Source organism: Bos taurus, chromosome 1, assembly GCF_002263795.3.
Source record: "Bos taurus isolate L1 Dominette 01449 registration number 42190680 breed Hereford chromosome 1, ARS-UCD2.0, whole genome shotgun sequence".
Classification (NCBI taxonomy): domain Eukaryota; kingdom Metazoa; phylum Chordata; class Mammalia; order Artiodactyla; family Bovidae; genus Bos; species Bos taurus.
Window position 1 is genome coordinate 58,078,590 of NC_037328.1, and position 25,708 is coordinate 58,104,297.

General features: G+C 37.4%; 1 protein-coding gene across 3 annotated transcripts in view; it reads right to left on the minus strand.

The window, feature by feature from the left end:
* CFAP44 (cilia and flagella associated protein 44) overlaps window positions 1–25,708 on the minus strand; it is a 119,438-nt gene that overhangs the window by 56,397 nt on the left and 37,333 nt on the right. For all 3 annotated transcript variants that reach the window (XM_002684775.6, XM_059887897.1, XM_059887895.1), the window contains 5 exons: window positions 23,409–23,618; window positions 22,658–22,768; window positions 18,820–18,981; window positions 15,087–15,323; window positions 537–682 (listed from right to left, as the gene is read on the minus strand). In XM_002684775.6, coding sequence (XP_002684821.2) covers window positions 537–682; window positions 15,087–15,323; window positions 18,820–18,981; window positions 22,658–22,768; window positions 23,409–23,618 — 866 coding nt within the window. The remainder of the gene's footprint in view (window positions 1–536; window positions 683–15,086; window positions 15,324–18,819; window positions 18,982–22,657; window positions 22,769–23,408; window positions 23,619–25,708) is intronic.

Here is a 25,708-nt window from a genome sequence, read left to right on the forward strand (position 1 = left end):
TTTAATTTTAAATTAATCAACAAATGGCTAAAGTTTTAACAACAAAGATGTTATGGAGTAAATTGTGTCCCCACAAAATTCAGATGCTGAAGCCCTAAAAAACTATGGCAGCTCTAGTAAATTAATACAAAAGGGTAGAAGGAGAAAAAGACAATTTAAAATCTGGAGCTATTATATTTTGGTTTAAAAGAATGATCAGCATATATGCTTAATTCTCAGTTATTCAATTTGTGATTTCTCCAGAATCATTGTAACCTGGAACTTTTGCTATCTGACTACACAGTAGCATCCTCCTAAGTAACAAAAAGAAAATTGATACAATTCAATTGTGTAATATATTCTGACAGGACGTTTGTTAAAAAGGTTGAAGTAGTTTCAGGATTAGCTTTGACTCTACTTTAGTCATTTGATTTAACTAAACATTGAGTATTCCTCCATTTGGACAGATCTTTAGAAATGGTAATACTCATGATGGAAAAAACAGACAATAATGGGATACAGTTTTTTTTTTTTAAGAATCCTGAAATTCTGGTCACCTGAAAGTGATAGTTGTGATGGGATTATCCTCTGTATCCTCAAGAAGACGGAAATCAAAAGGTTCATCTTTCCTTACTGTGTTATCACTGCTTTTGTCATCTGAGGGGAATTCACAGTGATACAGAAAACCAGAATCATAGCCACCCTAGAAAAGAGTGAAACCACATAGAATATAGTACCTGAAGATAAGACACATGTGACCACATGAGGAGTTTTTGATAATTTCAAATTTTAACACATACAACAGATGTCTTAAAACATATATTTTATATAATTTCTATGATTATAGATAAGTTTTATAAAGCATGTCTATTATTCATTTATATTCAGCCATACAATTATAAAAATAAAATACCTTACAATGATTTGTTTCCACTTAAAACACAAGAGAGATATCACTTCTGTCTACATACTGAATTCCATTTTATTTCAAGGATTATTCAGTATAAGTAGTATTTAACAATAGAGTTTTGTAGATCATGGTTTTTAGAGATTTCCAGTCTAGGACATTTTTTTTCTCCCTAAAGCAATTGCTAATCTTGAAAATGGAAGCTGAGAAATTAAGAAGCTGAGCAGAGCAATCTGTAGTCTCATGGGCTTAGAAAAAGGCAAAGAATTCCCAGGGTCCTCCAAAAAGAAGGAGCCATTGTAAACACACCTTCCACTGGGCTTTCTGTTGCAATCCCAAAGCACTGTATCCCACATGTATGAAGAAACTAGAAAGAGACTGGCCCTTGCAGAAAGTAAAGCCTAATTTCAAGTCATCTCAATCACTGACTGGATGAAACTGACCTAGGATTTCTAGTTGCTTTCCAGAACTGAAAATCAATTTCCAGGAGATAATAGCAATATACAGAGACTCAAGTTGATGCTACAGTTTTTCATAAAGTCTAGCATTCAACTAAAAAGAAAGCAAAAAAGCAACTAAGTGTATTAACAAAGTCTTGACTGAAAATCAAGAGAAAAAAACAGAGCCAAGAAACAAAATTATAAGAAATATTGATAGAGGTGTTTCCAAAATGGACTCCAAAATAACTATGATTAATATATTTAAGGACTTTAGAAGGCAGAAAAATTTAGAAGTCAACTAGGATCTATGAAAAAGTAGATAATGGGAAAAATGAAAATTCTAGAACTGAAAAATAAAATGACAGAAATTAGAATTCAATAGATTGGTTTAAAAACAATTAGACACAGCCAAAGCTAGAGTTATGAAAGTGAAACAGGATCAGAAAAAAAATAGAATAAGGCAGTAGAGAGAAAATAAAGATGTAAAAATTTTTAAAAAGGAGTGTAAGATCTGTATGAGGCGTAATAATAAGGATTAATATACATAAAATTGGAATTCCACAAGACCAAAAATATGGACTAGAAACAATCCATATTTAAATGTCTGAAACTTTTCTAAAACTGAATAAAAATGTGTTAAAGTGCAAGAAATGCCAGTGACCCACAAGCAAGATATATGAAGAATTTATACCTTTTAACATGAATTTCATAAAACTCCTAGAAGAGCACATAGGCAAAACATTCTGTGACATAAATGATACCAATGTTTTCTTAGGTCAGTCTCCCAACACAATAGAAGTAAAAAAAAAATAATAATAATGAAAACAAATGGAACCTAATCAGACTCACAAGCTTTTGCACAGCAAAGGAAACCATATAAAAGCAACAACAACAAAAAGTCAGTCTATGGAATAGGAGAAAATATTTGCAAACAATGTGACAAGACAGGGGCTTATTCTCCAAAATATACAAACAGCTCATACAACTTCACACAGAAAAACAAACAACCCAATCAAAAAATGGGCAGAAGACGTTAATAGACATTTCTGCAAAGAAGACATATAGATGGCCAGCAGGCACATGAAAAGATGCTTAATATCACTAATTAGAGAAATAAAATTCAAATTTACAATGAAGACTAAAAATAGAACTGCTGTATGATTCAACATTCCCACTCTTGGGCATATGTATGTCCAGACAAAACTATAATTCAAAAAGATACATGCAACCTTATGCTCATAGCAGCACTATTCATTAGCCAAAACATGGAAACAACCTAAATGTCCGTTAACAGATGGATGGATAAAGAAGATGAAGTACACATGTGCAATAGAATGCTACTCAGCCATAAAAAAAAAATGAAATAATGCCATCTGCAGCAACATGGATGCAACTAGGGCTTATGATACTAAGTGAAGTTAACTCAAAAAGAGAAAAATAAATACCATACTATATCACTAATATGTGGAGTCTAAAATATGAAACAAATGAACCTATCTACAAAACAGAAACACTCATAGACATAGAGAACATACTTGCGGTTGCCAAGGGGACTGAGGTGGGAAGGGCTGAGAGTGTAGGATTAGCAGATGTAAACTGTTACAGATGGATAAACAAACATGGCCCTACTTTATAGCCCAAGGAACTATATTCAATATCCTGTGATAAACCATAAGAGCAAAAGAATTTTCTTAAAGGAATATCTATATGTATATAACCAAGTCATTTTGTTGTATAGCCAGAGATTGGCACAATATTGTAAGACTATACATCAATAAAAAAATAAAGAATTTACACATTTTAACACAAAATCTTCAAAGCAATGAGAAAGAAAGATGCATAAGATTACAAATAAAGAACAATAAAAAGATGTAGATGGTAGAATGGAAGACAAAAGATGATAAAAATATAGTTTTGAAAAGAAAATATACAGAAGAAATAAAAAACATTTAAAGGCAAAATAGGCACAATAAGGCAAAAAAAACCCCCAAACTCATATATACATATATATATGTGTGTGTGTATATAAATAATTTGACAATGAGGTGTGGGGGAGGATACACAACATTAAACATAAAAGATCTTTTTTTCTCTAGAGCTAGTAAAAGAATAAATTTATGTGAAATTATGGGTTTCAAAGGTGGTGCTAGTGGTAAAGAACCCACCTGCCAAGGCAGGAGACATAAGAGACAGAGGTTCAATCCCTGGTTTGGAAAGATGCCCTGGAGAAGGGAATAGCAACCCACTCTGGTATTATTGCCTGAAGAGTCCCATGAACAAAGGAACCTGGAGGGCTTTGGTACAGTTCAGTTCAGTCACTCAGTCATGTCTGACTCTGCAACCCATGGACTGTAGCATGTCAGGCTTCCTTGTCTTTCACCAACTCCCAGAGCTTGCTCAAACTCATGTCCATCGAGTCAGTGATGCCATCCAATCATCTCATTCTTTGTCGTCCCCTTCTCCTCCCACCTCCAATCTTTCCCAGCATCAGGGTCTTTTCCAATGAGTCAGTTCTTTGCATCTGGTGGCCAAAGTATTGGAGTTTCAGCTTCAACATCAGTCCTTCCAATGAATATTCAGGACTGATTTCCTTCAGGATAGACAAGTTTCATCTCCTTGCAGCCTAAGGGACTCTCAAGAGTCTTCTATAACACCACAGTTCAAAAGCATCAATTCTTCAGTGCTCAGCTTTCTTTCTAGTCCAACTCTCATATTCATACATGACTAATGGAAAAACCATAGCTTTGACTAGATGGACCTTTGTTAGCAAATTAATGTCTCTGCTTTTTTAATATGCTGTCTAAGGTTCTCATAGCTTTTCTTCCAAGGAGCAAGCATCTTTTGATTTCATAGCTATGGTACACAGGACCACAAAGAGTCAGACAGGACTGAAGTAACTGAGCATGCATATTAAAATAAGGGTATATATTATGATCTTTAGAGTCACCACTAAAAATAGTAAAAACAAAAAAAAAAGTACAATAGAGGAGGAAAATTGGGGGGGTGGGGTGGGAAACTACCTAATTATCTGATAGAAGGTGAAAAGGGGAACATATAACTGAAATTGATGTGATAAACAGAAATAATAGGACAGTAGCTTTAATCTAAAATATATTAGTCACTACATTAAATGTAAATGGATACAGCATTCTATTAAAATAAAGATTTTACTACAGGATTAAAAAGAAAAAGCCTAACTTTGTGCTGCTTACAAAAGATATACTTCAAAATAAGAATATGAAATGTAAAGGAAAAAGAAGAATCATCAACAGCTCTGAGTTTTGGCTTAGAAACTGGGTGGATGGTTGTTCCATTTACTGAGATGGAGATGGAGCAAGTTTGTACAGGGAAAGTGTGATTTTTAAAGTTCTATTTTGAACATGTTCATTTTGAGGTGCCAAGTAGAGATGTCAAGTTGGATGTTCAAGGCTGAATATGAGAGGAGAGGTCAAGACTAGAGATAAACATGAGATTTGCTGACATATAATTGATATTTAAAGCCATGGGACTAGATGAAATCATCTAGCAAGAAGGAGGCTGCCCAAGAACTTGAACATCCTCAAGTTCTTCAAAGTTAAAAGCTAGTTCAACAAATAAGAAGCCAGCAAGAGAAGCTAAAAAGGAGTGGCCTGGCCAACAGAAAGTGGTGTCATAGAAGCCAGGCCCCCCAAAAAAATGCTTTAAGAAAGATGGTAGGTCAACTCTATCACATGCTTCTGAGAGGCCAAATGGACAGAGAAGTGGCCACTGGGCTTTACAGTATGGAAATCTTTGATGATGTGAAATTGTGAAGATAAAAACCCAAGTGGAATGGGTTAAAGACCAAACAGGAGATGAAGAAATTAAGCCAATGATTACACACAACTCTTTCAAGAAGTTTTCCTATAAAGGAGCAATGGATGAGAAGAAAGGATGTTAAAGAAAAAAATTTAAGTTGGTAAGTACTAGGAGCATGTTTATATGCTGATGATAAGAAGTGAGTAAACAGAGAGAGATTGAAGATACAGGAGACCAGCTCATTTATTTCAGAAGTAAAACCTTTGAGAAAGTGAGAGGGGATGGGATCAAGAGGCCATTTGGAATAGTGTCCTTGGGAAGTTGTAACAGACGATTCACCAATTGTTAACAGTAGCAGACAAACTTGTATGGATCCCCATAGAACATGAGATCTAAGACAAGATAAGGAAATGCCATCTGATTGTTTTTATTTTCTCAGTGAAATGTGAGATGGGAATTCCCTGGCAGTCCAGTGGTTAGGACTCAGTGCTTCCACCACCAGGGCCTGGGTTAAATTCCTGATACGGGATCTAAAATCCCGAAAGCCACACAGCACAACCAGAAACAACAAAACAGAAACAAAAAGAAAAGAAAACGTGAGGTAAGGTTATGACTAGAAATTGAGGGAAGGTGAAAATGACTGACAGGAGAAGAATTAGTGATCATTTGGAAAGTGGGAAAGTGGAACCAGCCTACAGTGTGAACACTGTGAGATATGAGAACTGTGGTCATGGCTTCAAAACAAGGCTGGTTTTCTACAGCATCTGTGTGGTACAGGCACAGAGCTGGCAAGTGAGTCAAACAGGGTTAGTGTCACTGTCTCTGAACTATACCTTAACCTTGTTTGCTGGTGTAGTTTAATGGTTAAGAGCTTAGACCCCGACTGCCTGAGTCCAGATCCTGTTCCACCTCTAATTATATGACTGCAAATAAGTTACCTAACCTCTCCCTGCCATGGTTTTTTCTTATGTAAAATGCAAATTATTAAGAGCACTTATTTTATAAGGTGGTCACTTAGAATAGTGCTTGGTATAGAATAATCAGGTTTCCAGATTTTGCAAATAAAAAACTGAATGAACATAAAATGAACTTATTATGGTAGTCATTTTATGATACATGCAAGTCAAATCACTATGCTATGTACCTTAAATTATACAGTGCTGCATGTTAATTATATCTCAGTAAAACTAGGGAAAAAAAACTTTAAATCCAGGGTGCACGGGTAAATTTGAATTTCAGATAATCAGCAAGTTTATCTTTAGTATAAGCATGTCCCATGTAATATCTGGCAACCCTAAAGCTAATAAGCATTAAATATGTTTGTTAGATAATTAGTAACTTTTGCATGTTTTAAGACACTAGAACTCTATTCTATTACAGTTGTTTCTGTACCTCTCTCCCTCATGATATGAGGAAGTTTCCAGAGGGCTGGACCATGTCCTATTTATCTCTTTACCCCTTGAACCCCACACAACAGAACCCATCAATAATTGTTTTATAAAGCACAGAAAACAAAGGGTCAAGGCGCTAATACATGGAATCCTAAGGTGCCTTCATCACTACTTTCCATCCTTCTTGCTGCTTGCCTCCTTAAAAATTGCTATTAAAGATATATTTCTAAGAAATGTTGATGAGGAGTAGCATGAACTCTTATCATTCCTTACAACAACAGTCCTTAGCTAGGCAGTCCTCTGGCCTGGCCAAGGATCTGAGACCACTTACGACCTAGTGGTAATCTTTCACATATATTTCTTTTTTTTTAATATAAATTTATTTATTTTATTTGGAAGCTAATTACTTTACAATATTGTAGTGATTTTGCCATACATTGACATGAATCCACCACGGGTATACATGTGTTCCCCATCCTGAACCCCCCTCCCATCTCCCTTCCCATCCCATCCCTCTGGGTTATCCCAGTGCACCAGCCCTGAGCACCCTGTCTCATGCATCGAACCTGGACTGGCGATTCGTTTCACATATGATAATATACATGTTTCAATGCCATTCTCCCAAAGCATCCCACCCTCACCTTCTCCCACAGAGTCCAAAAGTCTGTTCTTCACATCTGTGTCTCTTTTGCTGTCTCACATATAGGGTCATCATTACCATCTTTCTAAATTCCATCAGATCAGATCAGATCAGTCGCTCAATCGTGTCTGACTCTTTGCAACCCCATGAATCGCAGCACGCCAGGCCTCCCTGTCCATCACCAACTCCTGGAGTTCACTCAGACTCACGTCCATCGAGTCAGTGATGCCATCCAGCCATCTCATCCTCTGTCGTCCCCTTCTCTTCTTGCCCCCAATCCCTCCCACCATCAGAGTCTTTTCCAATGAGTCAACTCTTTGCATGAGGTGGCCAAAGTACTGGAGTTTCAGCTTTAGCATCATTCCTTCCAAAGAAATCCCAGGGCTGATCTTCTTCAGAATGGACTGGTTGGACTAAATTCCATAGATATGCATTAATATACTGTCTTGGTATTTTTCTTTCTGGCTTACTTCACTCTGTATAATAGGCTCCAGTTTCATCCACCTCATTAGAACTGATTCAAATTTATTCTTTTTAATGGCTGAGTAATATTCCATTGTGTATATGTACCACAGCTTTCTTATCCATTCATCTGCTGATGGACATCTAGGTTGCTTCCATGTCCTGGCTATTATAAACAGTGCTGTGATGAACATTGGGGTACACGTGTCTCTTTTAATTCTGATTTCCTTGGTGTGTATGCCCTGCAGTGAGATTGCTGGGTCATATGGCAGTTCTATTTTCAGTTTTTTAAGGAATCTCCACACTGTTTTCCATAGTGGCTGTACTAGTTTGCATTCCCACCAACAGTGTAAGAGGGTTCCCTTTTCTCCACATCCTCTCTGGCATTTACTGCTTGTAGACTTTTGGATAGCAACCATTCTGACTGGTGTGAAATGGTACCTCATTGTGGTTTTGATTTGCATTTCTCTGATAATAAGTGATGTTAAGCATTGTTTCATGTGTTTGTTATCCATCTGTATGTCTTCTATGGAGAACTGTTTAGTTCTTTGGCCTATTTTTTGATTGGGTCATTTATTTTTCTGGAATTGAGCTGCAGGAGTTGCTTGTATATTTTTGAGATTAATTCTTTGTCAGTTGCTTCATTTGCTATTATTTTTTCCCATTCTGAAGGCTGTCTTTTCACCTTGCTTATCATTTCCTTTGTTGTGCAGAAGCTTTTAAGTTTAATTAGGTCCCATTTGTTTTTTGTTTTTTTGCTTTTATTTCCAATACTCTGTGATTTACATTGGAGAGTGTTTTGCCTATGTTCTCCTCTAGGAGTTTTATAGTTTCTGGTCTTACATTTAGATCTTTAATCCATTTTGAGTTTATTTTTGTGTATGGTGTTAGAAAGTGTTCTAGTTTCATTCTTTTACAAGTGGTTGATCAGTTTTCCCAGCACCACTTGTTAAAGAGACTGTCTTTTCTCCATTGTATATTCTTGCCTCCTTTGTTGAACATAAGGTGTCCATAGGTGCGTGGATATATCTCTGGGCTTTCTATTTTGTTCCAATGATCTATATTTCTGTCTTTGTGCCAGTACCATCCTGTCTTGATGACTGTGGCTTTGTAATAGAGCCTGAAGTCAGGCAGGTTAATTCCTCCAGTTCCATTCTTCTTTCTCAAGATTGCTTTGGCTATCTGAGGTTTTTTGTATTTCCATACAAATTGTGAAATTATTTGTTCTAGTTCTGTGAAAAATACCATTGGTAGCTTGATAAGGATTGCACTGAATCTATAGATTGCTTTGGGTAGTATACTCATTTTCATTATATTGATTCTTCCAATCCATGAACATGGTATATTTCTCCATCTATTTTGTGTTCTCTTTGATTTCTTTACCAGTGTTTCCTGGTTTTCTATATGTAGGTCTTTTGTTTCTTTAGGTAAATATATTCCTAAGTATGTTATTCTTTATGTTGCAATGGTGAATGGAATTGTTTCCTTAATTTCTCTTTTTGTTTTCTCATTGTTAGTATATAGGAATGCAAGGGATTTCTGTGTGTTAATTTTATATCCTGCAACTTTACTGTATTCATTGATTAGCTCTAGAAATTTCCTGGTGGAGTCTTTAGGGTTTTCTATGTAGAGGATCATGTCATCTGCAAACAGTGAGAGTTTTACTTCTTCTTTTCCAATTTGGATTCATTTCTTTTTCTGCTCTGATTGCAGTGGCCAAAACTTCCAAAACTATGTTGAATAGTAGTGGTGAGAGTGGGCACCCTTGTCTTGTTCCTGACTTTAGGGGAAATGCTTTCAATTTTTCACCCTTGAGGATAATGTTTGCTGTGGGTTTGTCATATATAGCTTTTACTTATTTTTTTTAAATTTTATTTTATTTTTAAACTTTTACAATATTGTATTAGTTTTGCCAAATATCGAAATGAATCTGCCACAGGTATACCCGCATTCCCCATCCTGAACCCTCCTCCCTCCTCCCTCCCCTACCCTCCCTCTGGGTCGTCCCAGTGCACCAGCCCCAAGCATCCAGTACCGTGCATCGAACCTGGACTGGCGACTCGTTTCATACATGATATTATACATGTTTCAATGCTATTCTCCCAAATCTCCCCACCCTCTCCCTCTCCCACAGAGTCAATAAGACTGATCTATACATCGGTGTCTCTTTTGCTGTCACGTACACAGGGTTATTGTTACCATCTTTCTAAATTCCATATATATGCGTTAGTATACTGTATTGGTGTTTTTCTTTCTGGCTTACTTCACTCTGTATAATAGGTTCCAGTTTCATCCATCTCATTAGAACTGATATTATGTTGAGGTATGTTCCTTGTATTCCTGCTTTCTGGAAGGTTTTTATCACAAATGGATGTTGAATTTTGTCAAAGGCTTTCTCTGCATCTATTGACATAATCATATGGTTTTTATCTTTCAATTTGTTAATGTGGTGTATTACATTGATTGATTTGCAGATACTGAAGAATCCTTGCATCCCTGGGATAAAGCCTACTTGGTCATGATGTACGATCTTTTTAATATGTTGTTGGATTCTGTTTGCTAGAATTTTGTTAAGGATTTTTGCATCTATGTTCATCAGTGATATTGGCCTGTAGTTTTTTTTTGTGACATCTTTGTCAGTTTTTGGTATTAGGGTGATAGTGGCCTCATAGAATGAGTTTGGAAGTTTACCTTCCTCTGCAATTCTGGAAGAGTTTGAGTAGGATAGGTGTTAGCTGTTCTCTAAATTTTTGGTAGAATCAGCTGTGAAGCTGTCTGGTCCTGGGCTTTTGTTTGCTGGAAGATTTCTGATTATAGTTTCAATTTATGTGCTTGTAATGGTCTGTTAAGATTTTCTATTTCTTCATGGTTTAGTTTTGGAAAGTTGTACTTTTCTAAGAATTTGTTCATTTCTTCCAAGTTGTCCATTTTATTGGCATATAGTTGCTGATAGTAGTCTCTTAAGAGCCTTTGTATTTCTGTGTTGTCTGTTGTAATCTCTCCATTTTCATTTCTAATTTTGTTGATTTGATTCTTCTTCCTTTGTTTCTTGATGAGTCTGGCTAATGGTTTGTCAATTTTATTTATCTTCTCAAAGAATCAGCTTTTGGCTTTGTTGATATTTGCTCTGGTCTCTTTTGTTTCTTTTGCATTTATTTCTGCCCTTATTTTTAAGATTTCTTTCCTTCTACTAACCCTGGGGTTCTTCATTTCTTCCTTTTCTAGTTGCTTTAGGTGTAAAGTTAGATTATTTATTTGATTTTTTTCTTGTTTTTTTGAGGTAAGCCTGTATTGCTATGAACCTTCCCCTTACCGCTGCTTTTACAGTGTCCCATAGGTTTTGGGTTGTTGTGTTTTCATTTTCATTCATTTCTATGCATATTTTCTTTTTTTATTTCTTCTGTGATTTGCTGGTTATTCAGCAGCATGTTGTTCAGCCTCCATATGTTGGCTGAACATATTAAAAAGATCATACATCATGACCAAGTGGGCTTTATCCCAGGGATGCAAGGATTCTTCAATATCTGCAAATCAATCAATGTAATACACATTAACAAATTGAAAGATAAAAACCATATGATTATGTCAATAGTTGCAGAGAAAGCCTTTGACAAAATTCAACATCCATTTATGATAAAAAAAAACCCTCCAGAAAGCAGGAATACAAGTTTTAATAGTTTTTCTCCTGTAATTGACATCTAATCTTACTGTATTGTGGTCAGAAAAGATGCTTGGAATGATTTTAATTTATTTGAATTTACCAAGGCTAGATTTATGGCCCAGGATGTGATCTATCCTGGAGAAGGTTCCATGTGCACTTGAGAAAAAGGTGCAATTCATTGTTTTGGGGTGAAATGTCCTATAGATATCAATTAGGTCTAACTATTATATCATTTAAAGTTTGTGTTTCCTTGTTAATTTTCTGTTTAGTTGATCTATCCATAGGTGTGAGTGGGGTATTAAAGTCTCCCACTATTATTGTGTTATTGTTAATTTTCCCTTTCATACTTGTTAGCATTTGCCTTACATATTGCAATGCTTCTATGTTGGGTGCATATATATTTATAATTGTTATATCTTCTTCTTGGATTGATCCTTTGATCATTATGTAGTGTCCTTTGTCTCTTTTCACAGCCTTTATTTTAAAGCCTATTTTATCTGACATGAGTATTGCTACTCCTGCTGTCTTCTGGTCTCTATTTGCATGGAATATCTTTTTCCAGCCCTTCACTTTCAGTCTGTATGTGTCCCTCCTTTCGAGGTGTGTCTCTTGTAGACAACATACATAGGGGTCTTATTTTTGTATCCATTCAGCCAGTCTTTGTCTTTTGGTTGGGGAATTAAACTCATTTACATTTGAGGTAATTATTGATAAGTATGATTCCATTGCCATTTACTTTGTTGTTTTGGGCTCGAGTTTATATACCCTTTCTGTGTTTCCTGTCTAGAGAAGATCCTTTAGCATTTGTTGGAGAGCTGGTTTGGTGGTGCTGAATTCTCTCAGCTTTTGCTTGTCTGTAAAGCTTTTGATTTCTCCTTCATATTTGAATGAGATCCTTGCTGGGTACAGTAATCTGGGCTGTAGGTTTTTCTCTTTCATCACTTTAAGTATGTCCTACCATTCCCTTCTGGCCTGAAGAATTTCTACTGAAAGATCAGCTCTTATCCTTATGGGAATCCCCTTGTGTGTTATTGTTGTTTTTCCCTTACCAATTTTAGTATTTGTTCTTTGTATTTGATCTTTGTTAATTTGATTAATATGTGTCTTGGGGTGTTTCACCTTGGGTTTATCCTGTTTGGGACTCTCTGGGTTTTTTGGACTTGGATGACTATTTCCTTCCCCATTTTAGGGAAGTTTTCAAGTATTATCTCCTCAAGTATTTTCTCATGGTCTTTCTTCTTGTCTTCTTCTGGGACTCCTATGATTCTAATGTTGGGCATTTAACATTGTCCTAGAGATCTCTGAGGTTGTCCTCATTTAATTCTTTTTCCCTTTTTCCTCTCTACTTCATTTATTTCTACCATTCTATCTTCTACCTCACTTATCCTATCTTCTGCCTCCATTATTCTACTGTTGGTTCCCTCCCAAGTGTTTTTTTATCTCATTTATTGCATTTTCATTATATATTGACTCTTTTTTATTTCTTCTAGGTTAGGGCTTTTTCGTGGGATAGCTATCCCACAGTCTGGGTTGCTACCTCAAGTTAGTTCCCTAAGATTGCCCTCAGGGCATTCAGGCCGGGTCCTTACCCTAAGCAATGCAGCCCGCGCCTCCCTGTCCAGCCCCCGCTTGCTAGTGGCGGATGCGAGCGTCTGGGCTGCTTCTCCACTGGGAGTTGCCGTTAGGTATGTAATCTGTGGGGTTTATTTATTTATTTTTCCTCCTGGTTATGTTGCCCTCTGAGATTCCAAGGCTCACCACAGACCCACCGGTGACAGTGTTTCCTGGTGTTTGGAAACTTCTCTCTTTTTTAATACTTCCTTCCTGGGATAGATCGTCCCTACCTCTTTTGTCTCTCTTTTTATTTTTTTATATTTTGTCCTACCTCCTTTCGAAGATAATGGGCTGCCTTTCTGGGTGCCTGATGTCCTCTGCCAGCACTCAGAAGTTGTTTTGTGGAATTTTCTCAGCGTTCAAATGTTCTTTCAATGAATTTGTGGGGGAGAAAGTGGTCTCCCCATCCTATTCCTCCACCATATTAGGACCGCCCCCTTTCACATATATTTTTATGTGAATTTGAGACAAATTTTTTTTTAATTTTATTTTATTTTTAAACTTTACATAATTGTATTAGTTTTGCCAAATATCAAAATGAATCTGCCACAGGTATACATGTGTTCCCCATCCTGAATCCTCCTCCCTCCTCCCTCCCCATACCATCCCTCTGGGTCGTCCCAGTGCACTAGCCCCAAGCATCCAGTATCGTGCATCGAACCTGGACTGGCAACTCGTATCTTACATGATATTTTACATGTTTCAATGTCATTCTCCCAAATCTTCCCACCCTCTCCCTCTCCCACAGAGTCCATAAGACTGTTCTATACATCAGTGTCTCTTTTGCTGTCTCGTACACCGGGTTATTGTTACCATCTTTCTAAATTCCATATATATGCGTTAGTATACTGTATTTATGTTTTTCCTTCTGGCTTACTTCACTCTGTATAATAGGCTCCAGTTTCATCCACCTCATTAGAACTGATTCAAATGACCCACCTCCCAGAATATTGGAAATAAAATCAAAAATAAACAAATGGGACCTAATTAACCTTAAAAGCTTCTGCACATCAAAGGAAACTATTAGCAAGGTGAAAAGACAGCCTTCAGAATGGGAGAAAATAATAGCAAATGAAGCAACTGACAAACAACTAATCTCAAAAATATACAAGCAACTCCTACAGCTCAACTCCAGAAAAATAAACGACCCAATCAAAAAATGGGCCAAAGAACTAAATAGACATTTCTCCAAAGAAGACATACAGATGGCTAACAAACACATGAAAAGATGCTCAACATCACTCATTATCAGAGAAATGCAAATCAAAACCACTATGAGGTACCATTTCACACCAGTCAGAATGGCTGCGATCCAAAAGTCTACAAATAGTAAATGCTGGAGAGGGTGTGGAGAAAAGGGAACCCTCTTACACTGTTGGTGGGAATGCAAACTAGTACAGCCACTATGGAGAACAGTGTGGAGATTCCTTAAAAAACTGGAAATAGAACTGCCTTATGATCCAGCAATCCCACTGCTGGGCATACACACTGAGGAAATCAGAAGGGAAAGAGACACGTGTACCCCAATGTTCATCGCAGCACTGTTTATAATAGCCGGGACATGGAAGCAACCTAGATGTCCATCAGCAGATGAATGGATAAGAAAGCTATGGTACTATACACAAATTTTTTATATAGTGAAGGAAATCTTGCTTTGCAATAGATCAATAAAATATTTTATTAGAGTAGAAAATATGTATTTAGGAGATGTAATTGTCACACTATGGTAACATTCCCAGGTACCTGTCTCCCATTTTTCTGTGCTTCCTTATTAGCCAAGTCCCAATTTCTTTGATTGTGGCACTGTGATCATCTATTAATAAAAACAGCCATTTACCCAGATTTCCATGTGGCTACATAGCATAGTTGTAGGTAATGAAAGGTAAGCAAGTCCAGTGGATTGTGCTGCCATCATACTCAAAATTTTAAAATGACAGACTCACTTGGAAAACCTCTTAGCCCTTTGCCCTTCTATCTTTGATTCTTCTTCCCTTTGACCTTCTGAAACATGTGTGATTATCATAGATAAAAGATATAGTAGACAGGCATATAAAAGATGATGTAAAAATTAACACATTCATTTATCAAAATCCAAGCCTTCAATAGTAGAAAACAACTGAAGTCTTAGCACAGAGTAAGGAATTAAGAATGTGATAGAAAATAATACATACATTGGATTAGGACTGAGATAAAAATTTATTACATTATTACTCACCAAAGAAATCCAGAACTTTCCTGGCTCAGAGTAAAATCCACAGAGGATGTGACAGGGGGTTGAAGGAACAAAGATTTCGGGTAAGGGCTCCTCTTCCTCCTCCTCCTCCTCGTCTTCTTCCTGGAGTTCCCATTCCGCATCTTCACCCATCTCTGTTTCTAGTCTTTTCCTTCTTTCTTGCTTTTCCTTCTCCTTCAGCTCCTTTTGTTTCTTTCTCCTTTCAATTTCTATTAATCTCTTTAGCAAAAGAGATGAAGGGACTTAAGAAAAAAATTGTAATTCATTCATTCACACAATTAGAAAATAGAAGATAGAGCCCTAGGAAAATTCATAGCTCTAATGCAACAAATAATGTCATTTAAAAATTACTATCAATTTGGTAAGAGAACAGACTTTGTATGATTTCAATACCTTTAGACCATGAAATTTTTGTACCTTGTTTTATGTCCCTGGATATGCTCCAGAGTCTGCTAGTTTATTGTCTATGGGAACTTGAACAGAATTTGTATCCTACTACTGTGTGAAAATTATATAAATCTTAATTATGTTGAATTGGTTCACAGTGCTTTCCAGGTCTACTGTATCCTTCTACTTATCTATATATTCATTCTATTACTTTTTGAGAGTTTGATATTGATACTCCAACTAAAATTCTTATCTATTTAAAAAAATAATTGTAATATATGGTGGAACTATATGTGACCTTGTTCTGTATTTTCCAAGTCTCCTGTAAATGTGTTATCATACTTTCATAATTTAAAGATAAAATTTCTTTTTAATTATTATCAATTTGGGAATATATCTTTACCATTAAATTTTTTAAATCATTGGAATGACTTTCTTCATAACTCCCACTGATCCTGGTTTTTTGTTTTCTTTATAATATTTATTTTGATTGATTGATAATTGGTTTACAATATCGGTTTGATTTCCTCATACATCAATATGAATTTGATCCTGGTTTTATGGAAATTATTTTGCCTTTTTTTCCTAATAGAGAAGCTAGGTAAAATTTTTCTCAGAGCTTATCATTGTCAACCCATGAATTCTGTGGATTGAAATAGTCCATGAAAGAAGGTGACTTATCTTTGGTGGTAAAGTGATTTATATCCTTAGCCTCTATCAACTGGCTATTGCAAAAGCCCCCTAACACTAGCATCCTGACCTCCCATCTTTCACCTTTTTATTGTTTATCCTGTAGAATTAACTTCCAAATTTATATGACCCATCATATCAATCCTCTCCTCAAAAACTGAGAATATATATGTTTAAATGCTACTCTCTCGAATCATCCCACCCTCTCCTTTCCCCACTGTGTTCAAAAGTCTGTCCTTTCAGTTCAGTTCAGTCGCTCAGTCGTGTCTGAGTCTTTGCAACACCATGAGCTGCAGCATGCCTCCCTGTCCAACACTAGCTCCCAGAGCCTACCCAAACTCATGTCCATTGAGTCGGTGATGCCATCCAACCATCTCATCCTCTGTTGTCCCCTTCTTCTCCTGCCCTCAATCTTTCCCAGCATCAGGGTCTTTTCAAATGAGTCAGCTCTTCACATCGGTGGCCAAAGTATTAGAGTTTCAGCTTCAACATCAGACCTTCCAATGAACACCCAGGACTGATCTCCTTTAGGATGGACTGGTTGGATCTCCTTGCAGTCCAAGGGACTCTCAAGAGTCTTCTCCAACACCACAGTTCAAAAGCATCAATTCCTCTGCGTTCCGCTTTCCTCATAGTCCAACTCTCACATCCATACATGACCACTGGAAAAACCATACCCTTGATTAGATTGACCTTTGTTGGCAAAGTAATGTCTCTGCTTTTTAATATGCCATCTAGGTTGGTCATAACTTTCCTTCCAAGGAGTAAGCATCTTTTAATTTCATGGCTGCAAGTCACTATCTGCAGTGATTTTGGAGCCCAGAAAAATAAAGTCTGACACTGTTTCCACTGTTTCCCATCTATTTGCCATGAAGTGATGGGACCAGATGCCATGATCTTAGTTTTCTGAATGTTGAGCTTTAAGCCAACTTTTTCATTCTCCTCTTTCACTTTCACCAAGAGGCTCTTTAGTTCTTCTTCACTTTCTGCCATAAGGGTGGTGTCATCTGCATATCTGAGGTTATTGATATTTCTCCCAGCAATCTTGATTCCAGCTTGTGCTTCCTCCAGCCCAGCGTTTCTCATGATGTTCTCTGCATATAAGTTAAATAAGCAGGGTGACAGCATACAGCCTTGACGTACTCCTTTTCCTATTTGGAACCAGTCTATTGTTCCACATCCAGTTCTAACTGTTGCTTCCTGACCTGCATACAGATTTCTCAAGTGGCAGGTCAGGTGGTCTGGTATTCCCATCTCTCAGAATTTTCCACAGTTTATTGTGATACACAGTTAAAGACTTTGGCATAGTCAATAAAGCAGAAACAGATGTTTTTCTGGAACTCTCTTGCTTTTTCAGTGATCCAGCGGATATTGGCAATTTGATCTCTGGCTCCTCTGACTTTTCTAAAACCAGCTTGAACATCTGGAAGTTCACGGTTCAAGTATTGCTGAAGCCTGGCTCGGAGAATTTTGAGCATTACTTTACCAGTGTGTGAGATGAGTGCAATTGTGCAGTAGTTTGAGCATTATTTGACATTGCCTTTCTTTGTGATTGGAATGAAAACTGACCTTTTCCAGTCTGTGGCCACTGCTGACTTTTCCAAATTTGCTGACATATTGAGTGCAGCTCTTTGATAGCATCATCTTTTAGGATTTGAAATAGCTCAACTGGAATTCCATTACCTTCTCTAGCTTTGTTCATAGTGATGCTTTCTAAGGCCCACTTGACTTCACATCCCAGGATGTCTGGCTCTAGGTGAGTGATCACACCGTCGTGATTATCTTGGTCATGAAGATTTTTTTGTACAGTTCTTCTGTATATTCTTGCCACCTCTTCTTAATATCTTCTGCTTGTCAGGTCCATACCATTTCTGTCCTTTATAGAGCCCATCTTTGTGTGAAATGTTCCCTTGGTATCCTTGGTCGGTCCTTTATGTAAAATAGATAGCCAGTGCCCATGCTCTGTGACAACCTAGAGAGGTGGGGTGGGGAGAGAGGTGGGAGGGAGGTACTAGAGGGAGGGGCATATGTATACCTATAGCTGATGTATGGGAGAAACCATCACAATATTGTAATTATCCTGCAATTAAAAATTAAATTTAAAAAAAACCTGTCACAATTTATTCCAGTGGCCTGAGAAATAAAACATCTTGGCTAAAATTTAAACGGTCCTCTGTGGTGGTCACAGACTCCTGTCAAACTCCTCCACAAATTGCATCCCTTTGTTTCGTGGCCCAGTCTTCATTTCTTGAAAACAACAAAACTCTTGCAATTCTGCCTTCCCTCAGGATGTTCTCCCAGCTTTTATTGCTTTCCCATTTTTAACCTCTCAAAATCCTTCCCTTTCATTAAATACTAAATGTCTGCTCAATGAAGTCATCCTTGATCTCCTCTCATCTTGCCATCACAACCATATATTCTTTCCTCTGCATGCCCCTAAAATTCTTTTCTTTGCACTGTGATTTTAGTATCTATTCATTACCTCCTTCTAATACAGTTAGCTGCTTTCTACAAGATAAGCTCCTTAAAGTAAAAGTTTGTATCTTCTTCTTCATATTTTCCTAGCACTTAACACAGGCTGTTTTATATCATAAGAAAGAAAATAATTAGAAGACAATGCTTCAAGGATATTTCATACCAGAATCTTAGATTTGACACTTGTGAAATGGAAATATTTTAAACACATGTCTTTGATTTCATAGGAAACTACATCATGGTCCTCCTCTTCCTCCTTTATAGCTGGAAACGGAGCTTCAAGAACATAGCCATTCTCACAAATAATCAGTAAAGTACTTTCAGGCTAAAAAAAAAGATTAAACATATCATTTACATTTAGGCAAGCTTTTAGAAACATAGTTCAAAAATATTTTAAACTATAATTTTAAAATTATAAAAACTATAATTGCTATGTATACTAGCCATTTAAAAAAGATACTATTACCAGCAATAACCACAGTGAGGAACTAAGTCAATCTTATCAACCACTATACACATTAATACAGTTATATCATTATTAATTAATAAACCAAGTGTTAAAATAAGATTTATATTTGTTTTATAGATGACCTCTTTTCTGAGCCAAAAATTGGGTTGTAAAATATGTCAGCTGAAAGGGCAGAATATTAAAATTAGGACTTCCAAGGAAAATCTGCAGTATGTGGACAGCATATACAACCTCTGCCTCCTTTGATGAATCATTCTCTGCTTGAATGCATTTAATGTGAATGTCCCAAGATTCTTGTTCTCTCCCCTCTTTTTCTGCCTCTCCATAAACATTCCCTGAGAAATCTTGTAGCCATCATGGCTTCATTACCACTCACAAGCAATTAGACTCTGAATTCATCTCTCTAGTCCAGACCTCTCTTCTGAGTTTCCAAATCATGTATTTAAACCACATGTGGGAAATTCCCATCTTGATACTCCATAGGTGCATTATTCAAAATGTTTATTCATTCAGTTATTTTATTCTATACTTCTTTATTACGTACCTACTATGTACTCAGAATTTTATAAAGTGCTAGAGGTAAAATTATAATAAAAATAGGAACTGTCTCTGCCATTATGGAGCTTACCTCCAATGGGAAAGCTTGTCATTTAACAAATCATATAAACAAATGTAAATTAGAACTGCAAAAAAAAAAAAAAAAAAACTGCAACTAGTGTTATAGAGGTACCACAAGGAGGTTGTAAAAGGTTTCCTGAGAAGGTGGTACCTAAGTCTCGATGTGAAGGATGAGTAGATTATTTCCATAATGACTTGGGGGAGGGCTTGAGGGAATATGCTATGTAAAGAATACACCATGTGCAAATATCCTGTGGCACATACGGGCTTTTAAGAAAGCCATGGCCTTGGTGGTATCACTAAGGTCAAGAGAACAGAAGTGAGAAGACAGATTGGGACAGAGCCTCGGGAAGCAACACTTAATGCCTGAACAAAGAAGGCTGAGAATGACAAGACATGGGAGAAGAAACTAGGAGAGCATAATGTCCCAAAAAGTCAAAGGGAGATGGTATTTCAAAGAGGAAATGAAGATCAACAAGGTCAACTGAGGCTAAGAGAGCAAGAAAGATAAGAACTAAAATTGTTAAATGGATACACTGGTATCTCTGGAAGTGTTAACCTGGTGGGATTATGAGACAACAAACTTGTGAGAGCATGTGAAGGAAGAAGTAGGATGTAAGGAAATGCAGTTCATGGGAATAACCAACCCCCAGGAGAAAAATGGAAGGAGAACGATGGGGCAGTGGCTAGACGAGAACATGAGGACTAGGCATTTTTTCTCAATAAGTAAGAGGGCTTGAATATATTTCAATATTAATGGAAGTAATTCATTAAACAGGTGGGGTTAATTTTATATGACAGAAAAGAGAAAACAGTGTGAAATGTTGAAAACAGTGGGAGCAGATTCCCAAGGTCACAAGGGAGAATTGGCCTCAAGCAGGAAGACACATAGCTCCTCTACTGTAAGAAAAAAAATAGAGGGGGGAGAAACAGGTACCTGCAGAAGTAATAGGATTTTACATTTGGTAGTGGGAAGGTAAACGAGTTCCTGGCAGAGGTCTCCTACTTGTTCTGTGAAGTAAGTGATGCTGAGAATGAGAGTGAGTGAGCAAGTTGGAGGCTTGAAGCTTTGAGGAGAGGAGGAGTTTTTAAATGATGATTGTGGGTGAAAGAGAGTTGATAAGAACAACATCATAGAATCACTAAGCCCTACTATGAATTGTGTTGAGGCCATTTGAGTCACTAAATCATGAAGAAGCTAATCTTTCCTGTTGCATGACTATCTCTAACTGCCCTTGATAATCACTGTAGGCAAATATAGATCAACTGGGGACAGTCAGGGATGGGTTTTTGCCAGAAATGTATGAAAAAAAGAGAAAGGAGCTCAAGTCATTGGAAGAGTGTTAACTACACTTTATTGATAGAAAGAATCATGACATTTAAGCCAGATATAGGAGTAACTTAAGAGTCTTATGGAGAAGGCAATGGCACCCCACTCCAGTACTCTTGCCTGGAAAATCCCATGGGTGGAGGAGCCTGGTAGGCTGCAGTCCATGGGGTCACACAGAATTGGACATGACTGAAGTGACTTAGCAGCAGCAGCAGCAGTGTGTATAGTTCCATGTCATTTTATCACATGTGCAGATTCAAGTAATCATCCATAGCAAGCAAAATACAAACTACTCCACCACCAAAAAGATCTCCTTCAAGCTGTCCCTTTATAGAGTCAAACCCACTCCTTTCCCACCCATCGTTCCTGACTCCTGAAAAATGTTGGGCTGCTTTTTTTTGTAACTTTGATGTCGAGAGAAATGACTGACGGATGCACAAATATGTTGTGATATAACGGCTCATGCTTTAACAGAGCATCTTCTGCAGCTCTCATTCTCTTCACCTACACCACTTGCACTCACCTCCTCTCTGACTCACATTCTGCCAATTCCTTAAGATTAATATAGAATAATGTAACATAACATGTTAACTTCCCCCTTTCTTGATATTCCCCTGCTCTATATTCATAGTGCATACGTGCCTGTTAAGTCGCTCCAGTCGTGTCCGACTCTGCAACCCCATGGTCTGTAGCCTGCCAGGCTCCTCTATCCATGGGATTCTCCAAGCAAGAACACTGGAGTGGGTTGCCATGCCCTTCTCCAGGGGCTCTTTCTGACCGAGGAATTGAACCTGTGTCTCCCTGGGGCTCCTGAATTGAAGGCAGATTCTTTACTGTTAAGCCACCAGAAAAGCCCCATATTCATAGTACATACTATCTAAACCACTGATACTGATATTTTAGTCACCCACTCCCTTGTGAAACCTTAAATAATTCTATCACAGAACAATATAACTATTTAAAATAGGTTACAGATGTTATCCCCAAAATTCTGATAGCACTTCTATATAGTTCATTGGTATTATTATTATGCTAGGACCCTAGTACAGTACCTGGCTTAGACAATCAATATTCAGGTGATTGAATTATCCTATGCTCAAAATTAGGGACATTAGAGGCATTTAATAAGATTAGTAATTAATACTGAATCACCATTGTCATTAGGAAACAGGCAATGGAAGTTAGAAAAGAAAATGGAGGTGAAATTCAGAGAGAGGAGCAGGAAAGCGATAAAGATGAGGACAAATACATTCAGACCTTAGAAATGAACTTAATGTCAGAAGGACTGCCAGATCCAAGTCAACACATTCTGACGTGTTGTGTTTCATGATAAAGTCTCTGTTGTTGAAGCAAAGTCTGATATAACAGACTGATTAGATTACAGAAGAGAGAGGAGGTAGTGGGAGTATGGAGGGTGGTGGCTTGGAGCTCCCGAGTGATGTTTCACTAGTCAAGCTGAATAGCTTCCTTGGCCCCTTGCTGCAGGACCCAAGAGCGGAGCTAGTAATTCTACCCACTATTTTCTACCAGATCACTTCACTATGTAGTAATTGAGATTTAAACATGAAGACAATAACTACTTACATGAGAGCTTGAAGACCATGTTAGCTGGCAAACAGGTCCAGGAGTAGTAATATAACCAATAGGCTTATAGTCCCTTTCCACTTCGAAAAAGAAGACAGTTTTATCTTTACTCTAAGAAAAAGAGAGATATCCAAATATATATTATTATGGAAATCTATTCCAGAGAGTACAAAGAAATATTTAACAGCTATATTATACCCACTGCATACTTATATCTATAATGATCATATATCCTAGATTATTCTGGGAACATTCTTATTTCAAATATTTGCTTCATTTTCCCTGTGAGAATGTTTGACAAACCTGTCACATGTTTTCTTGTGTTTTTAAAAATAAAATGAAAAAAAGAAAAGAAAAAAAAATAAAATAAAATGATCACCATACCTATGTATAAATTAATTCACAAAAAATTCCACAATGCATATGCTCACCTATTTATGCATAATGAATTTACATGGTTATTCTCTTCATTTAAAACACTGACCATACATAAAACATGCTGCATTATTCCCAGTTGAGAATTTCTATTCATTTAAAATAAGCATTACAACTCAATTTGTAAGAATATTTTTAATATTTTATAGTGAGGCACAGACTATACTGAAAGAATGTGAATACAAAGAAAACCAGAAATAGATATACGTTCTTGGAAAGAAATATAAGGAAAGAAGGCATCATTAAGTAGGATGACTAATAAGGCAAGGTTAACCACAAAAATTCAATAGGAAACAAAAGGAAATCTACTCCTTACCCCTGTGGCCAGAACTTCTCCATCACGATCATAAGCTAAAGCAGTGATAGCAGCAGTATGAGGTTTGAAAACCTGTTTCAAACGAATATCTGCCTCCGAAACTTTCTTCCGTCCCACAAAAACCGTGAGCCCTTTTGGATCATAAAGTTCAAGAATTCGAACAACGCCATCTTCAAATCCTGCAGTAATCTGTGCTCCACCATAGCTTATCTTGGACAAAAAAGAAATGCAAGGTTTCCAAAATTAGTTAATTAAGAGAGCTACACTGCATTATGGGCTTTCCTGGTAGTTCAGATGGTAAAGAATCTGCCTGCAATGAAGGAGACCCTGGTTCAATCCCTGGGTCAGGAAGATCCCCTGGAGAAGGAAATGGCAACCACTCCAGTTTCTTGCCTGGAAAATGCCATGAACAGAGGAGCCTGGCGAGCTATAGTCCATAGGATCACAAAGAGTCAGACATGACTGAGCAAATTACAGATATTTCTGTATTTTATTTAGACTTAAGTAATTTAACTAAATAATTAGGCTTCCCTAGTAGCTCAGTTGGTAAAGAATCTGCCTGCAATGCAGGAGACCAGGGTTTGATCCCTGGGTCAGGCAGATCCCCTGGAGAAGGAAATGGCAACCCACTTCAGTACTCTTGCCTGGAGAATTTTCTGTATTTTATTTAGACTTCAGTAATTTAACTAAATAATGAATGAAAATAAGGGCCCATTGATAATTCCTTATACTTCTCTATGGTAAACTCCATCTCCTCCAGGACAGTCCATTATCACTGCCGACCATGAGACAGGTAAACAAGGACAATCTATCTACTATGTGCCAGAGACCCGTCAGCAGCAACCCAAGAGTAAGCATAGACAGTCTCAACCCATTTTCACAAATTAATGGTTGAGTGGGAGAACATATTGTTGTTGTTCAGTCACTAAGTCATGTCCTACTCTTTGTGACCCCATGGATTGTAGCACACCAGGCTCCTCTGTCCTCCACTATCTCCTGAAGTTTGCTCAAATCCATGTCCATTGAATTGGTGATATTATCTAACCATTTCATCCTCTGCCATCCCCTTCTCCTTTTGCCTTCAATCTTCCCCAGCGTCAGGGTCTTTTCCAATGAGTCAGCTCTTCACATCAGGTGGCCACAGTATTGGAGCTTCATTAATCAACCACACAAAGGAATGTGGAATTATAAACTTAAATAAGTGTTAAAGGAAAGAAACAGTCTGTGAGAATGTATAGCAAAGAAAGCTGACCTAGACTCCGAGCTTCCTTAAGGAAGATACAGTGAAGCTGAGAACAGAGGGATGCCCAGGAGTTAATGAAGCATAAAAATACCTCTGGGAGAGGATATTGCTTGTGCACAGGTCATGTGGCAGGAAATAATGTAAGAGGAAAGAGTCAGTTTGACTAGAACAGACTGAGTGAGGGAACAGTGCTTCCACAAGCATTAGGTCACAAAATGGCTTATATGTCACATTAAGGACAGCTTTCATCCCAGAGAGCTAAGGAGTCAAACAGTTTTTAGTTTGGGGATGTAGAGTGGGGAGGTGACATGATCATATCTACTATTTCAGGAAAGTCATCCTAGGTATAATGCAGGGAATGGATCTGAGGTGGCCGAGACAGGATGCATGGGAAACTTTAGGAAGACTATTTTTTTAATTAATTTTATTTTAATTGGAAGCTAATTACAATATTTTGGCAATTTTTGCCATACATTGACATGAATCAGCCAAGGGTATACATGTATCCCCCATCCTGAACCCCCCTCCTACCTCCATCTATCAGGGTTGTCCCGGTGCACCAGCTTTGAGTGCCCTGTCTCATGCATCGAACTTGGACTGGTGATCTATTTCACATGTGATAATATACATGTTTTAGTGCTATTTTCTCAAATCATCCCACCCTCACCTTCTCCCACAGAATCCAAAATTCTGTTCTTTATATCTGTGTCTCTTGCTGTCTTGCACATAGGGTTGTCGTTACCATCTTTCTAAATTCCATATATATGCTGTATTTAATACACTGTATTTGGTGTTTTTCTTTCTGACTTACTTCACTCTGTATAATAGGCTCCAGTTTCATCCACCTCATTAAAACTGATTCAAATGTATTCTTTTTAATGGCTGAGTAATATTCTATTGTGTAAATGTACCACAGCTTTCTTACCCATTCGTCTGCCGATGGACATCTAGGTTGCTTCCATGCCCTGGCTATTGTAAACAGTGCTGTAATGGACATTGGGGTACACGTGTCTCTTTCAATTCTGGTTTCCTTGGTGTGTATGTCCAGCAGTGGGAT